Source organism: Aspergillus bombycis, assembly GCF_001792695.1.
Source record: "Aspergillus bombycis strain NRRL26010 chromosome Unknown contig00078, whole genome shotgun sequence".
In the NCBI taxonomy this organism is placed as follows: Eukaryota; Fungi; Ascomycota; class Eurotiomycetes; order Eurotiales; family Aspergillaceae; genus Aspergillus; species Aspergillus bombycis.
The window spans coordinates 1-15,798 of NW_019170080.1; the positions used below are offsets into that span (position 1 = coordinate 1).

At 49.3% G+C, this 15,798-nt stretch overlaps 4 protein-coding genes across 4 annotated transcripts; all 4 read right to left on the reverse strand.

Annotated features, from left to right (window-relative positions):
- Positions 1-127: 127 nt before the first annotated feature.
- ABOM_009273 (uncharacterized protein) lies at positions 128-3,263 on the reverse strand (the record flags this gene model as incomplete). Its single annotated transcript, XM_022536401.1, has 5 exons — positions 128-444; positions 471-2,181; positions 2,262-2,610; positions 2,686-2,963; positions 3,039-3,263. 5 exons carry the CDS (start codon positions 3,261-3,263, stop codon positions 128-130), a joined length of 2,880 nt encoding a protein of 959 aa, XP_022386721.1.
- A 698-nt stretch (positions 3,264-3,961) lies between these two features.
- On the reverse strand, positions 3,962-4,984 carry ABOM_009274 (dienelactone hydrolase family protein; the record flags this gene model as incomplete). Its single annotated transcript, XM_022536402.1, has 4 exons — positions 3,962-4,569; positions 4,627-4,674; positions 4,728-4,798; positions 4,854-4,984. 4 exons carry the CDS (start codon positions 4,982-4,984, stop codon positions 3,962-3,964), a joined length of 858 nt encoding a protein of 285 aa, XP_022386725.1.
- Positions 4,985-6,078: 1,094 nt separating this feature from the next.
- ABOM_009275 (uncharacterized protein) lies at positions 6,079-6,948 on the reverse strand (the record flags this gene model as incomplete). The annotated part of the gene is made up of 1 exon (XM_022536403.1): positions 6,079-6,948. The coding sequence occupies one exon, from the start codon at positions 6,946-6,948 to the stop codon at positions 6,079-6,081; it is 870 nt and encodes a 289-aa protein (XP_022386724.1).
- A 1,192-nt stretch (positions 6,949-8,140) lies between these two features.
- Positions 8,141-10,323, reverse strand: ABOM_009276 (putative G1/S-specific cyclin Pcl5; the record flags this gene model as incomplete). The annotated part of the gene is made up of 2 exons (XM_022536404.1): positions 8,141-9,864; positions 9,903-10,323. 2 exons carry the CDS (start codon positions 10,321-10,323, stop codon positions 8,141-8,143), a joined length of 2,145 nt encoding a protein of 714 aa, XP_022386723.1.
- Between the last annotated feature and the right edge of the window lie 5,475 nt (positions 10,324-15,798).

Below are 15,798 nucleotides of genomic sequence, written 5' to 3' on the forward strand. Positions count from 1 at the left end.
AAAAAAAAGAAGACTAATCCTTTTTATTATACCGAGTAATAGCCATTTATATAACTCGAATAGTACCCTCAACCTCTCACTCTATACTAGTCCATACTACCACATTAAACTCGCCGACAATCGCTTATCAGATCTCCTTCAAACCAGGCAGTGTTTGACCAGACGGAGACCGGTTGACGCCGCTATCCACGCGCAGAACGACTTTCACGCTAATGGCCCTGGCTTCTCTGATACAGCACGCTAGACATGTCCGTCCGACTCTGCCAATGAGAGCATTGTATCCAATTGAAGCGCACCACGCTCGGGCGAAGGTCTCCCTTTCGTGACCGCCACGCGCGTCGACAATGAGCACTTCGTGCTTCTTATGATGGTTACTGTGAAGGTTGCTGCGGGGGCTGTCTTCGAGGAAAGCGTCATCAGGGACATAGTGCTCTGGGAGGGACTCTAGCGAGATGTGTTTATATCTGTACCCGCTGTGGAGTGGATGGCCTGGGAGACGGTGGTGTCGGGGGCTTGAACTGCTGGACGGCGTCGACGCACCACTCCCAGTGGGGCATGCGCAGTGGTACGATATGAAGTTGCCCGGCGGGCGGCATTCGTGAGACGTGATGAACCGGACGTGTATCTCAGTTGGAGGGAGACTTTCCAGGGGGAGTCAGTCCCTGAGGCAATCGAAAAAGTCATAATGGTCCTGTCAGCAATGGGATGCGACGTGTTTTCCAATGACTGCCCGTCTTTCCCAGAGAATGTCAATGTCTCGAAGCTTACTTTCTTCAAGTCTTTCTCCAACGGGGTGTCCAAGGGTAGGGAGAATGCGCCGCTGACTCGTTCGCCACGGCCAAGTGGTGTCGACTCAAACGCGAGCTTATTCCCCTGGCGGATGCGCGGCTTTCCAGGCATTGACAGAGGCGGTTGGACAGAAACCTCGAACCATGAATTGTCCAGCGATTGGACTGTCCAGGCATCGTTGGGCACAACCGCGCTCCTTATCCATCCCAGGCACTCCTTGGTATCTTCCAAACTGGCCAGGACTCGGCCGACAACACACTCTTTGCTCCACCAAGTCAGTCCATTGTACGCAAATCCACCGTAGAGGTTTGCAATGGGCCCTAGTTTCGCGAGAGCATCTGGGTCATTCTCCAATATCGTGGCCATCAGGAGGTGGCTGATCTGCTCCCCGGGAAAGACAAAGCCGGACAGCCAGCTCCGGGTAATCCAACCACCAAGATGCACGGACGCCGTCTGATCTCGAGAGCAGTGGAGGACTATCCGCCGGCGGGATGGGCTTCTGGTATGCATTTCTTCTTTACTAAGAGGCGCACCAACTTCAGCGGGCAGCATATTGCGCACGGGCTTGTTATATGCATTAGTGACTGCTTCACTTAGTTGACCCGACCCAATCGCAGACTCCAGGCGCGCTCTGAGTCCATCAAATCCTGGCCAGCCAATTTCTTGACCAAACACAAGGAACCCTTGGAGCTGTTGGTCAAGATATGTTGGGACCAGGTTGCAATTCCAGGCTGACTCGGTGGACTCGGCGGCTGAGCCAGACAACGATCTATGGAGCAAGTTTTCGAAGAAAGAGCGAGGGTTCTTCTCATGATTTCTTTCACCCCTCGAGTGAACCGTTCGTTCTACGGGGTCGAAGCCAGGTTGGTCAGGCTCGTCGGCCCTGTAGCCGATGTCGAATGTATCCATAAAGCGTCGTACCACCACCAAGTCCCAGTCTACTTTCCCGCTCCGTAGCTTCTCGAAATCATCTATGTCTTTTGCGGTGATTTGCAACTCCTTGGAATTATCTAGAATCCCCACCCGGACAGTCGCATCGAGACGGAGAAGTAATTCCGCGGCGAGGAGCATCTGGATAAGGAGCCACCTGCGCTCGAGTGTTGGATGCATCCAGGGTTTTGAGCACGTAGAAGGGTCCAAGAGATCGCCGTCCGGATGAGGACCAGCCTCCCAGAGTAACTGTCCTGCATATAGACGCCACTCGGGAAGACTAAAGTCCACCCACGCACCCCTTGCGGCGAGGGTCATCGTCAAAGCCCTAATTTGAGATTTGAGGCTATGAGCCAGGCTGGAGTCCGCAAGCAGAGGTTTGGAAGGAGGGTAAAGGAATTTGGTGAATAGGCTGCTGTACAAGTCCCGCGTAGATTCGGTATCAAGGATTGTAGTTGCTTTCTGTCCGTGTAATAGCTCACGACGAAGGTTTGTTACGTCCGCAGGCGTTCCACTAAGCACTGCAGATTGATGTCCCGTACGCCAATCTTTTTCCAGGCAGATGGGCCATCACGGAGCAGCTGTTGCCGGTCATATGCAGCGCCCCTATTAATTTCATGGTAATGCTCCATCAGTTCATAGATCTCCGAGGCCGGAATTGAGGAAAGTTGTATGTAATTCAAGTTCATCTTTGGTTCCTCGGGAAAACGTACAGCATCCGCAACCGGGAGCTCTAGGAAATGACGAAACCCAACCGCTCCTGGGTCCTGTGCATTCATTGACAGCATGTTTGGTACTTCAAAAATTCCAATGTCGAAAGTCGCTCTCTTGGCGCCTCCTGTCTTTCTCCAACTATTGAGGTGTATCGGCTCGTCTTTGGAGATTACCCACCTGTCGGGAACAGGTAAGTGGGCATGCAACGTACATACAGTATATGACGGGTGGGGTAGTGGCTTTCTGTCCCACAGATTCTGGATAGTAGGATCGTGGTCATCGAAGGGAAAGATCACCTGTGGGTAATGATGATCATTCTTGCCCCTTTCGAGGAGGAAGAACGGGGCTCCCGAGAAAAGAGTCTCAATGTCTTCTTTGCTGAGAACGTATCCAGATGACGATGTGGCATCATGTTTACCCTTATGGTTGTGCTTTTCTGTAGATGATTCATGCGCCGGCGGGGAGTTCTGGGGACCCGTGTGGCCTTTTGCAGCTGTTGCCGTGTGTTGATTAGATTCGTTTGTACGAGTCTGTTTCTGCAATCAGATCCATTCCAAATTCTTTCTTTTGACGGAATATAAGAAATCAAAGAAGGGGAAGCTTACACTATCATGGCCCCTCTCTGCTGTCGACATCTCTATTTCCGAATCATCTCGATGTCTCCGGAACAGATCTTGAAACACGTTTCTGTCGTGAGCTCCACGACTCTGACTCGGCGCATTTGGAACAGATGCCCGTCTTCTCAATCTCAAATTCGGATCCCTAGGCACGCCATCGTCTTCCGGTGGCGCCCCAGAGACAGAATGCCGACGGCCGAAAAAGAAAGCCATCGTATCTTTCGCGTCGATGTGTGTTAGGGTAATTTGTTTCGTATTCCTATGGCTGAGAAAGGATTCTCTGTCTGTTCGGCATGCCGAGGTAAGTCGGTTAGACGTTGGTGCCCAAAGATAAGTGGATACTCAGTCGTGGGAACTGGCTGTCAAGCGATGTCCTCGTTTACATGGTGGAGGGTCATCTCCTGGGTGCGACGCTTTATATATAAATCGCCACTGTATCGTCTGAGGGACAATTCAAGATCTAGACCAAAGGAAGAAGTTGAGTTGAGATGACGGGAGTTGATAAATCGATGACGTCGGGCAAACCACGGGCCGACTGATGTTACCTGATCCAGTAGGAACCTCAGGGACCGTTTTATCTTCATGGCCTGACAAGCCATGGGGCAATACACATCCGACTCCCGATTTATGCGCTAACCGGGCCGACTTGCATTGATATACGTAAATACACAGTATACCGTAGAATAAACAGCATTGTGGTATGGTCTAGGATTTTGAGGTCAATAGACCCTGATGTCAACCACATCGCCAATCTAGAAAACCCACGCCGCCAGTGTCTATGTAAGAGGGTAAATTGAAAATATGTGCATTTTTATTTCTCTTGGAGACATCAGACTTAAGTAGCATCAATGCATCAGTCATTAGATTTTTCCGAACCCCCCCTCCTCAGCTATTTAGTCAAATTCCATCCCTTAAGCGTGCTTATGGAGGAACTCCAAAGCAGTCTTGTATCCCCTCTCGTACTCCTTGCGGACTTCGGCATCCTCGAGGTTCGAACGAGCTGCCATCCAGCCGTGGATTTGAGTGGAGAAAGTCTCAACGTAGTTCGCGACTTTCAGGTTGGAACCGAAATCCTGGACATCCTGGGGGTTCTCATCCTTGGACGCGAGCACGGCCATGGGGATGGTGACCGACTTCGCATCATCTGGGGCGAGCATAGCGGGGTGGCACTGCACGGCGGCCTTGAAGATCTGGTTGTCCTTGCCCGAGACCAGGGCAGTTATCTTTCCACCCCAGCAGTAGCCCAAGATCGACCAGGACTCGAAGCTGCCGTTGGGGGCGAACTTGTTGGCTTCCGACACAACATCTGGGATCTTAGAAAGGGTGCTGGGGGGCGCAGCCTTGGTCTGGAAGAAGTTGCCGAGCTTCTGCTTGTGTTCCTCGGTCTGGGGAGGGAACCAGGTGATGTCGGCGGGATGGCCTTCGAAAAAGTCGGGCATGAAGACCCGGTACTTCTGCTCATTGGCAGTAGCAAGGATGTCGGCACCCTGGATAGTCTGGTCGAAGAAACCGAAGATGTCTGTTGGTTTTCTTAGCTATGTACGAGCTGCGTGGACGACGAGTAGATGTTACGCACCGTAGACGACTAGGATAGCCTTGGAGGCATTCTCCGGGCCAGTGACGTCTGGGAGCTGTCAGTAAGGGACAATATACTACGCTACCTAGGGTGAAACATACACGTCTTCAAGCCATTGATGGTCTTGTATTCGCCCTTGGCCTGGTAGTCCTTGGGGACAATGGGAGGGATACTGCAATTATTAGGATAGTCCGATACTGTCTATATTGGAGGGGAAGAAGACTCACGAGCAGCAGGCTTTGCTAACACCAGACATGGCGGCAGAAGAGCAATGGAATGGTCGAAATGAAGATGGCGGGGTTTTCACCGATGAGAGGGACCTTCGCAGAGGAGATGTTAGAAGCTGTTTGTAGAACATATTTAGTGAGGAAATAACGCACAAGGAACCAAGATAGGATAATTGGTGACTGCCCGACGTGTAATAGTCAAAGGAAGTTGCTGGGTATGGTAAGAGAGTGATTTCGAGGGATGAGAGCAGGAAGACCGGTGTTTTTTGACTGAAGTATCCGAGGTATCGCTTTGACCCCACCTGGACAACCGACGTCATCGCCGCGACATCCCGGCAGCGTCCACGGTAACCCTCAACTTAGCTTTGATATCAACCCAAGTCTCCATGATAGCTTCTATTTTAGTATGGAGATGTTCCGAATTATATTCTACATAGTCTCATATTCAGTACCACCCGTGAAGACTGGCTTTGAGTCTTGAATTCTTCTCCTGCGCTGGATGAACGAATATCCGCCAAATGTGGAGTCTTGATACACTTACCCAGACCACTTTCTGCTGTACACTAAGAATTTCAATTACGTCGGTTCAGGATAACAATGAAGCGGGCTATCAACTGCATTCACTCAATCCAGTCCAGAGTTTTATTTCTTGGGTAGCTAGACTGGTGCAAAACATCACAATACCCATAACACTTATATTCTCGACGCAATCCTGTACTCGCATGTAGAGAACTACCACTAACCACCGCTATATCATGTTAAATTCCGCGACAACGAGTTCCCTCATACAATAAACTCATCAGAATATTTCCCAAGTCTTCTCAAGCAGATATAGAACGTCCGGCTAAAGCTCAATTGAGAGACCAGATTCTCATCGTTCAGGTTGCTCTCGACAGCTTGACGTTTTCTTCCGGATAAGAGGTTCTGCAGTTTCATGCAGCGCCTAACATTAGTGGTTATCTTTCTTCTTGTCATCTTAGAGAGAGCGTATCTGAATCTCGTGTCTGTGAGGGAAAAATCAGGATATAACAGTTATATTCAGGCTATAGCCATCATACTGTACCTAATGGACAGACACAATAAGAAACGTAAAACCCATATGCCCGTCCATTCATGCAACGTAACCTCATGCCACCCAACACCATAACCATTCTCACCCCAAATGAATACTGGTAAGTCTCTCACTGATAGTATCACAAGCCACCAGTAGCTCGCAAGTCATCCATCAATAGTCTTTCTCCCCAGGAAGCCTCACATCCGCCCAGCCCCGTCCATCCCCAATACCCGGCAAACTCTCCTCCCTCCGAATACCCTTCCACTCGGTCACATTCATCCACCCAATCCGCTGGAACCCGCCGAAGCCACCGATCCAGTAAACATGAGTGACAACCATGCGGACCCAGTGGCTCCTGTGTGGCGAACCCGGCCGCTCCGGCAGCCACACCCGGGCATCTGGGTGAGCTTTAAGATAGCAAGACCGAAGGGCTGCCTCTGTGTCCTCCGGGGCCGGGTTCGGGAAGGGCTCGACGTACCCGAAGAGAGTAACGCGGGGGAGACCGGCAGGGCTGAGCGGGAAGCCGGGCCAGAGCGGCTCGGTCTCGTTCAAATGGTCCCACCAATCGAGGGTGATGCTGATGTTAGATCCTGCAGCAGTGTTGCGGAAGGTGGTTTCGACTTCAAGGGCGAGGAAGGTCGGGTCGCCGTTTCCGCCGTTGCCGCTTGTAGGGGGGAGGGCCTCGTCGCAGTCTGAGACGTATTCTTTCTGACTGATGGATAGGCCGGCTACAGCGGCTGGAACGTGGACGTCCTTAGGGTTGTGTGAGAAAATGGTGGAGGCTACACCGGTAGTGGAGAGAGCGAGGAGTCGGCGGGCCATCAGGGTGGAGGTGAACCATGATGGCGCGGCTGCTGCCTCTGGATCTTTGTCCAAAATGTCGGCATTGTTCTCAGAGGTCGAGGGAAAGTCATAGGTGTCGCCTAGGACTGCCTGGCCGGGGGAGGCATTTTCGACAGCTGAAAGGGGGACTGCTACAGCTTGGAGGAAGAGCAGAGCTAGTGTGGAGGCGAGGGCGAAGCCTCGGTCAAGACCCTTCATGATGAGCGTTCGCCTTGTATATAAAAAGGCAAGGTTTGTAGAGTAGAGATTTAAAGCAGAAATGGAGGTTGGAGGAAAGGGATCTGTTCAGCAGGAAGCTACGCCAAGAATCCTCCCCTCACATTGGAATCCGGATGGTCTGATGATGAGTGACAGTGAGGGGGAACTGCAACAACGCTGGATCTGATCTTATCTGATCACGCTAGGGCGTATGTAGTTAAGCGTGCTGTTCACCTGACTCGCGCAACATCCGACTCCATCCGGAGGTTCCGGCGCACTCCGGCATGGATGCCTGCCTCAGGCTGCCATGGATGACAATGACTCACCGGTCGTTTGCAGCGCCACACGATCGTCGGATGCTCACCGAAACACAGAGAACTGGAATAGCTGTTGCGGTGACTCATGACTTCTATCACGAGACTTATGTCAGATACTACTGGTAGTAGTTGCCTCGCGTGCAGGAATGCCAGCTGGTTCCATGGCTCGGTTGTCTCCTTGCATAAGGCCTTGCGATAGAATTAGGACGATGATGGCCTAAGGCAAAAGAGGCATCACAACCAACCAGTAGTCACACACGTACAATGGAAAGAACTCTTACTTTGACTAGAGAACTCCTTCAAAGAATATAATATGCATTGTAAAACACTAAATCCGCCGCTACACCGTCGACCGAGATGACAAACAACCAAAGAGAACAAAGCAAAAAAAGAAGAAACCCTGCCATTGCCGCACACTCCAGTTCATGATAGTAGTAGTAATAGTAATGAATATCCACGATATGGAACAAAGTAAATGATAAACGATAGTGATAAAACCTCCCCGTCATAGATCATACACAAGTGGACTGCGGGTTACAGGACCACTGCACCAGACAGAGGTGGGCGCAGACTCCGTCGCAGAATTCCAACCAAATCCAACCAACACCAGGGTATATACAAGACGAGAAATGTTTCCCGACAAAAGAAGATATGAGATAAAGTTCACACAAAACTTTTTCCCACCGGATGTCTGCGTTTCCGCCCTCTGTAGGCGTTGAGGCTAAATCAAGATCACTCGGTCGACGAGCTCAAAGGTCGATAAGGATATTATGCAATAAACAATAACTTTTCCTTTCTACAGAAAAAAGAAAAGAAAAGAACAGAACAGAAAGCGAACCTGTCCACTGCATAAATGTTCCGTCCAGCAAACGAATCTAACCCAGGTAGTCCGCACGCATGCTTGGATTCAGTGCAATCTTTCTCGCTTCACTGCCACAACACGCACGCTTCATGCCTGCCGGTCCAGAAAGTGGAACGTTGTAATTAAGAGCGTGTAGTTGGGCAGCCGTGAGAGATTGAGTGCGCTTAGGCCCAGCGTTCAGGAACAGATCAGTCATGTTTCCATCAGGCAACACAGTGCCTTGACTGATGGTATTGGAGTGCACCAAGTGACGGACGTGGTTCTGCAACGCGAAATCGTCTGATCCGGCGCGACCGCGTTTCCGACACTGGCGCTGGTTTCCACTTTGTTGACTCGTCTGGGTAGCACGAGGAGCGGAACCAGACAATGCACAAAGGCTCTGGGCAGCCTCATGAGCGGATGTCATATCAACAGGGGTTCCCAAGGAGAATTTAGACAGCTCCGAAACGTGTCCAGTAGGGCCAGTAAAGCTTTCGGGAGACTGATAAATGTCATTGTAGGAACTCTCATCGATGGGGGACGCAATAGTAACGGCCTTCCGGGTCTCCTTCATCGAGTTGTTAGTAGATCTCAGAGTAGCCTGAATAGCCAGACGAGGCAGGGCAGGACCCGATGTAGTCGAAGACATCGAAGAGGACCGAGACGAGTTGGCAGACAGAGTCGAGACATCCGAAACCATCGAATCTGGCGAAGACGCAGAGGAGGTCGAGCGAGCCAAAGAAGACCGGCGTACTATAGTCGGGTAGCCATCGAACGAGCCAGTCTTAGGGCAAAACGGAAGTGACGGGCGCTGGTCGAGAGTCGACCGCGCCATGCACATGTTTTGCGCCTGGGACATGGCAGCGCAGAAATAGCGCCGGTGAGATGAGAAGGAGCCAGCACTCGCAGCAGGAGTGGAGGCCATGCTCGACTGGGGCGTCAGCTGCGGAGTAGGCAGCGTAGGAAGCCGTGGCAACGACGGAAGGGATACATTGAAGCTGTCAGCCCGAGCGGCTTGCTCAAGAGCTGTAGGAGTCCGCTTAAGAACAGGCACCTCCGACGGGATGGTGGAGGGTTCGCTCGCGAAAGTAGGGAGGAAAGAGCCTCCCATGGTGGTACCACGAGGAGACGGAGAGCCTGCCATCGACCCGGAATCAGAACCCTCCATGCTTGTAGGAGTCATCGGCTCCATGTCGATTTCTTCCAACTCAGGAGTAAGTCTTGGAATGACTGTCTGCCAAGTCTGGCCTTCGCCAGGCATGCCACCAGCACCAGGAGTATACTTCAACACAATATCAGTCCACCGCTGGAAAAGGGCTTCGGTGATGTGTAGTTTCCAATCCACTGCTTGCAGAAACATCAACTCGTTCTGGTTGATCTCAAGTGTATTCAAACCAGAGATTTTGCTCCAAGCGCGGGCGGAGTAGTTTCGGTCCTGGAGGTATTTGGAGGCAAGGATCAGGGCGGCAAGGAACATGCGTCGACCACACTGCATAGCCCGACAGACGGACTTACTCCGAGTCTGGTCATGGGCCAAATCGGGACTGGGCACGTGTGGCTTGATCTTGATCAAATAGTACAACGCCACTTGCAACGTGCTGTAACTGGTCCGGGACCGGCGGAGCGTCTCCTGGATAAAGGTGCGCAGAGGCAAAACACCTTTGCAGCCTGTAGTTGAATCACTTCGGAGCGCTACGGCGGACAAGGGCCAGATGGTCTCGACGATCTGCGACGCGGTGTCTTGATACAAATCTTCAGCTATGGGATCGCACCCAACAATATCCGACTGCACTTACCGACGAGGTTGTCGACAAAGTTCACTTTACGCTCCGACTGACGCAGCAGACAGGGCGGAGGCCGCGCGCAGGACACGCCGTTGGACTGGATACCGCTGTTGGTACGCCGCGGGTGCTTACGCAATTCCGGAGGAACGGCCACATCCACAGCCTTCACAGCGTTACCCCTCAAGGATGCACGCGAAGGGCCCAGTCCCCTTCCTGCTGTTTGGTACTCACCGTCATTTTCCCAGATGACATCAACCGGGTTCGTCGAGGCGGAAGAGATGGATCCGTGGGAGGACACTCTATCGAGAGAGAACACCGATGACGAAGAGGATGATGCGGAGGAAATCGACGATGCGTAAGGGTGCGCATACGACGCTTTGTATGAAACACTAGGGTTTGGTTCTTTCAAACCCAAAACGTCAATCCCTGTCATATTCCGGGGAGCTATCCAGATGAATGACCTGATTTACTTCAAGCAGCAAGTAACTCAAATGACCAATCAGGTGGACGGCAAAACTTGTGTGGAGCTATCCGACGCAAGACCAAGATACGGCAAGGTGCGCTCGTTCAAAAACCGTGAGAAAATCAAATATACCGTTGTGCAATAACCGTTAACGAGATGCTGTAAGACAAGAACCGTCTTTTATTCACAGGCGACGGCAGGCCTTCGAAAAAGAATTCGCCAGGGTGTGTGGGTATCAAAAATCAAAGGGCGGAAAGATCGGGAGGTTATAAGGTCATTCAACTATAAATTGAATGGCAAGGTAGGTCGGGTAGAGGGCGAGGACGTATATCGGGGTTTAGGGTAGGACGTATAAGGTGTTAAAAAATCGAAGGGAGGCGCAAACAAAAAGTATTGTACCGATCACCGGTTGTAGATTCCAGGGCAGATCAACCGAAGTAACGTACGACAAAAGACACGTAGAAAGCGTATCGGGTCCACGCGACTTCCAAGACGACAGGTGCTGTATGAGTCAATCGATCTAGATGAGAGTAACAGACTTGTCGGACTTTCGGAGATCAAAGGCGGAGGATTCTGCAACACTGGTGACCGGAACAAAGTATTTCGAAACAACAAGGTACATCTTGATACTGTGGGGAGTATGTAGTTATAGAAAAGAGCCGCTACGACGGCGGACTGTTAGCAAGCAGGCAGATCCACTTGAGTAGACTGATGCTTGGCCAGGCAGTCAGCTGTCTGTCAAGAGGCTCTTAAGAGGCGATCGACTGTAGTCTGATGGCGAACAAATACAGTCAGCAACTATGGAAGTCCCCAGTTTTTCATATGCTTATGACTCTTTCCGTTGTCAGGGAACGGCAGGTACGCTGCCTATTCTTCGGAGGGCGGAGCGGCAGGCTAGGTAAATGACTAACTGGGGGGCGACCCAGTCAGAAAGAAGGAAGTGGAAGGGAAGAGCAGACAAAGGGATGGCGAAATTTCAAGATTAGGAGGAAATTCGGCCAGTGGCACCAGGGAAAGGGAATGATATGAAAGGAACGTGACTAACAATCTCTTATGAGGGAATGGGGGTTACTCACCGTGACCTGTGGCAAGAGTGGCGGAATACTGAGGAACAGGGCGGACCGCAGGGACCACGTTTTTCTGCCAGACAGACAAGCTTGAGAAAAATAGAAAATCAACTGATGAGCGGAGAGGCAAATGACAAAAAGAAAAACAAGATAAATCGATTAATAGTCACAAATATTAATCATATGGGATGAGAGAGAAAGGGGGGGGGAGAGATGACTCTTTCCACAAAGAAAAAAAGAAGAAGAAGAAGAAGAGGTCGTCGGTCCCTTCTTGAGAAAGGATGACTGGTAGAGGAAAAGGAAGAGTCGTCGGAAGAGGGAGAGAGGAAGAGAGAGTCAGTCTGTCAGCCCTGTTGACGGTAGTGTTTCTGAGTCGTACAGTTACGGCGACGGGCGGGCGGTACTTAGAGGTTCAGGGCGCAGGGACGACGATCGGGAACGGATGATACAGTATGACTCTTTCACTGTCCACCCGAGATAGGGAATTCTGGGCCCGAATTGGGCATTTCATTGCAAAGATCCGCTTTTATTCTTTTTTTACTTTCTTATTACCATTTTCTTTCTCATCAAGACAAATCATCATTTGGGCTTGATCATCTGGTTCTTTCAGATTTGATTGGAATTGTAATCATCCCCCGTTGACATTATTCATCGATTCGATCTCCGGTTTTGATGTTACTCGGTCACCATGCAATACGGTCACTTTCTGCAGTAGCGTCAAGAACCTAAGGGCCGCTCTCGCTCAGTTCCATGCATCATGATATTACTCTTAATAATAACCTAGATTTTGATAGTTAACTATACCTCGACGCCCCAGGATCATATCATTGAAAAAGAATCCAAGGACGATAATATCTTATATTGATCCCGATCGGTATTATCGTAGTGGATACCTCCGGATCCTATCTCTCCAGAAAACAAAGGCTCTCCATATATCAATAGTATGGAGATTTGAGTATCGGACTCATATCAGAACCGAATGACTCGACCGGTAATCCATCGCGATATCGGCAGTATGAAGAGCCTTAGTAAGTACAGCTGTCAACCATGCTGTCGAACATTGAATACATCCATGCATTCCTGTGTGTAATTTTACATCGAAATGACAATAGAGTTATAATCAGGTGCAAATCAACAATGGGTGGCTAGATATCCACAACGTAATAACTATTCGACATGAATCAGGATGAGATCCTTCCCCCAGTGCAACAGACTGCAACATTGTTCCCAGCCGCCGAAGAAGTTTGGTTCAGAGCCAGTGCACACACAGACACACACACACAGTGTTTCTGCTGCCGCGCTCGTCAACGGCCCAAAAGGGTGGTGGTCAGCCAACCACCGCTTCTGGATTTGGCTATTTGCCAGTCCGCGCCACCGGAGTATTAGAAGTTTTTTCCTTTTTTTTTTTTAATTACACTTTACTAAGTTCGGTACAGCCTAGACAGCCAGGCAGTGTAAAGCCGTGGCTGTTCAAATTCACCAAATTTAGGTCCCAAGCAGATATTAGATTTTTCGACCATCATGACAGGTCCTGGCGCCTGGTTACCGCCTATTTTCATTTACCGATCAACCTTCGTGTCTCCCGTATACTAGACTATTAGTTAGTTATACAATTCAATAGAAATGCAGATAGGCAACTAAGGTAATCACCGGAGACGGTAGTGCAAAAAGAACCACTCAGCCAACTGTCCCTGTGGAACCGGCCATTCCCGAAACGGCGGTAGTTCCCAGGCGCCAGGCAACAGGTAACAGAATGAAAGGGTTAGAGGAGAAAAATATTCTCGGCACATGGCAACTCTCGATCATAAGGTACATATCCATGTCTTCGATGCATCTTCTTACACAAGGTCACCTGCAACCTTACCCTATTAACTTTTTGGATCGGCTAATCGTATCGTTAATTTATGAAAGTCCAGCTGAGAAAAAAAGTATTTCTGTTTCCCCCCTTTTTACCTTACTTAATGATCTGGGGTATGTCCTTAAGTTCAGGTAGAATGGACCCGGACTAGGCAGCATACTACTAGTAGACGGGGGGAACTGGGTGTACCATGTACTGTACCTGGCCAACATCAGTCCAGATCTCCTGATGTGTAAGAGTTAATGCAATAATCATCCTTCACGTTAATAGCTTTTCTAAACCACCACCTTACTTCACGAATCTAATAATACTATCACCAAACGATGGCTGTGTCAACGCTACCCCTTCCCCTATAGACACACCACCATACGTAACCATCGATCCAAAATCTCTAAATATACCCCAAACCACCATCCAAGCCTCAATGTACTCCGTAAATCCGTCCATACATACCGTGTGTATAACAGTACATAACCGAACATAAAAAGTCTAATAATAGTTTAGCCTCGAAGGCCCGAAAAGGAAGGTTGACAAGAAATCCGAATGGGAAAGAGAAAGGCTGAGTAACCACTTACGTCGTGCACTACCTAATCCATGACACCACATACCCACGCAGTAAATCGAGTCATGGTCTATTCCGCTTCGGGTTGAAGTTTGTTTCCGAGGTCGAAGAAGAAAAGGAGGGGTGTGGATGCCTTCCCGCCAATGAGGCTTGAGGCATTGTTGCCGGGGGGCTGTTAGGGTGGGGGGTAAGAATTGGATAGCCCCGCACCTTTTGGTCATGATTTCCTGTGGGATGGAGGAATGACATTGAACTTTGGGTGGTATGGGTTGATGGCTGGTTGAGGTTGAGATGGGATGATTAGGTGTTGTTTGTTCTTTGCTACGGATGGTGCCAGGTAAAGTAGGTTTACTCTTACTCTCAGTATGTAAGTTCGTATATACTACTAGTAGTATATCCACAATTCCTACCATATCAACTCCATCATATCAAATGGAACCATCCACCCCGCCAACAAGCAATATCAGAAACAAAGAACCACAGTAGTACGCAGTAAGAAAAGAATATCCACTACGCGATCAACACGAGTCAAACACAAGTACTAGTGCAACAAGCTAAGCCATACCCTCCCCAACCTTAGTCCAACCCTAGAACTCAAAGCGAAACCAACCAGAGCCGATATAAATCCCATCCCCAAGACAATCTCACCATGCCATCATTTGCGGGGTCGGAATCACAGTTCCATCGCAAAGCTGAGAGAAGAAAAAGTACTGGTTCCTGTGTTCTTGTCCGACCAACAAAAACTCTTCCGTGTCTAGAACCGATGGTGTAAGCTTGACACTCGCCCCTTTGGGCACCTTGCAGAAGGATGATGTATGCTAATGCATGCATGTTGCTTCATGGATTCACTAAGGTATGATGTTGGGTTGGCGTGGTTTTGCCTTTGGTGATTGGTAGTGGATGGTGTTGTATTATTGAGGTCTGGGATAGAGTCTAGGGTACTAGTATTAATTCGGTTAGAGCAGTATGGACATAGTCATATCGACTGATTTATGTTTCTACCACTGTATATCTCCGTCTGTTCAGCATGGGCTTGTGTATGCTCCAGGTCCATCATTAGACACTTGTCTACGTTACGAGGCCATCTGCGATCGGTCCAGACTTGCACAGTCAATGCAAGTACGTTGTCAAGAAGTGTGGCCTCAATCATTCATCAATCAATGAAGTTTCTATTAAGCTATAGAGCCTAGTTATTGAGTATGTAGCTATACAGGCACTTCGCCAGTGAGACACGATCTGAACTGAATACACCTTATAGTATCCCTAGGTCCTATATTGTACAGATATATATAAAACACTGCACAGCTAAGCCAAAAACCTGTATATAACCAAACTATCTGCCTCATGTCTAAGGCAAATATCTTCCTTTCTCTGCTCACTATATAGTACTATATAAGTAATATTATTCTAGATTAATTCTCTAGAGATCATTGTGTGGCTATTTAATCAATGTCTTCACTATCTGCTCCCCTGGTGGTTTGTTGCAAGGCCTGTATTATCGTGGAACTAACCTAATAGGCCTGTTTTGTGTATAAACTCAGCAATGTAGAATTATTTGCAGATGTGATATACACCGTACTAGCATCATAAACAGCGGACTCTCGACTGCCACAAAGTGTCCTCCCTACTAGATGTTAACCCAAGTGCGAACGCTTGATACATTTAAACTAACATGTTCTTTTTGTGCTCTCCCCAAAACACAGGATTCATGGTTACTGCAACCCAGGCGCCAATGTTCTTGTGGAATTACTTTGGAATACTCTAATGGTGACACTGGTATCATTCTGCTGGTACCCTATCGGGTTGTATAATGACTAACGACGCAGGAATGACATGAGAGTCTAGAACATCTTCTCGACTCTATGTAACTAGCTTTTATTGTCATGGAAAGAATAGATTGCGATTTAAACGATTACAGCAAGGTGGAGTGAGGGGTATTGTTTGGCAGGTGTGCCCTC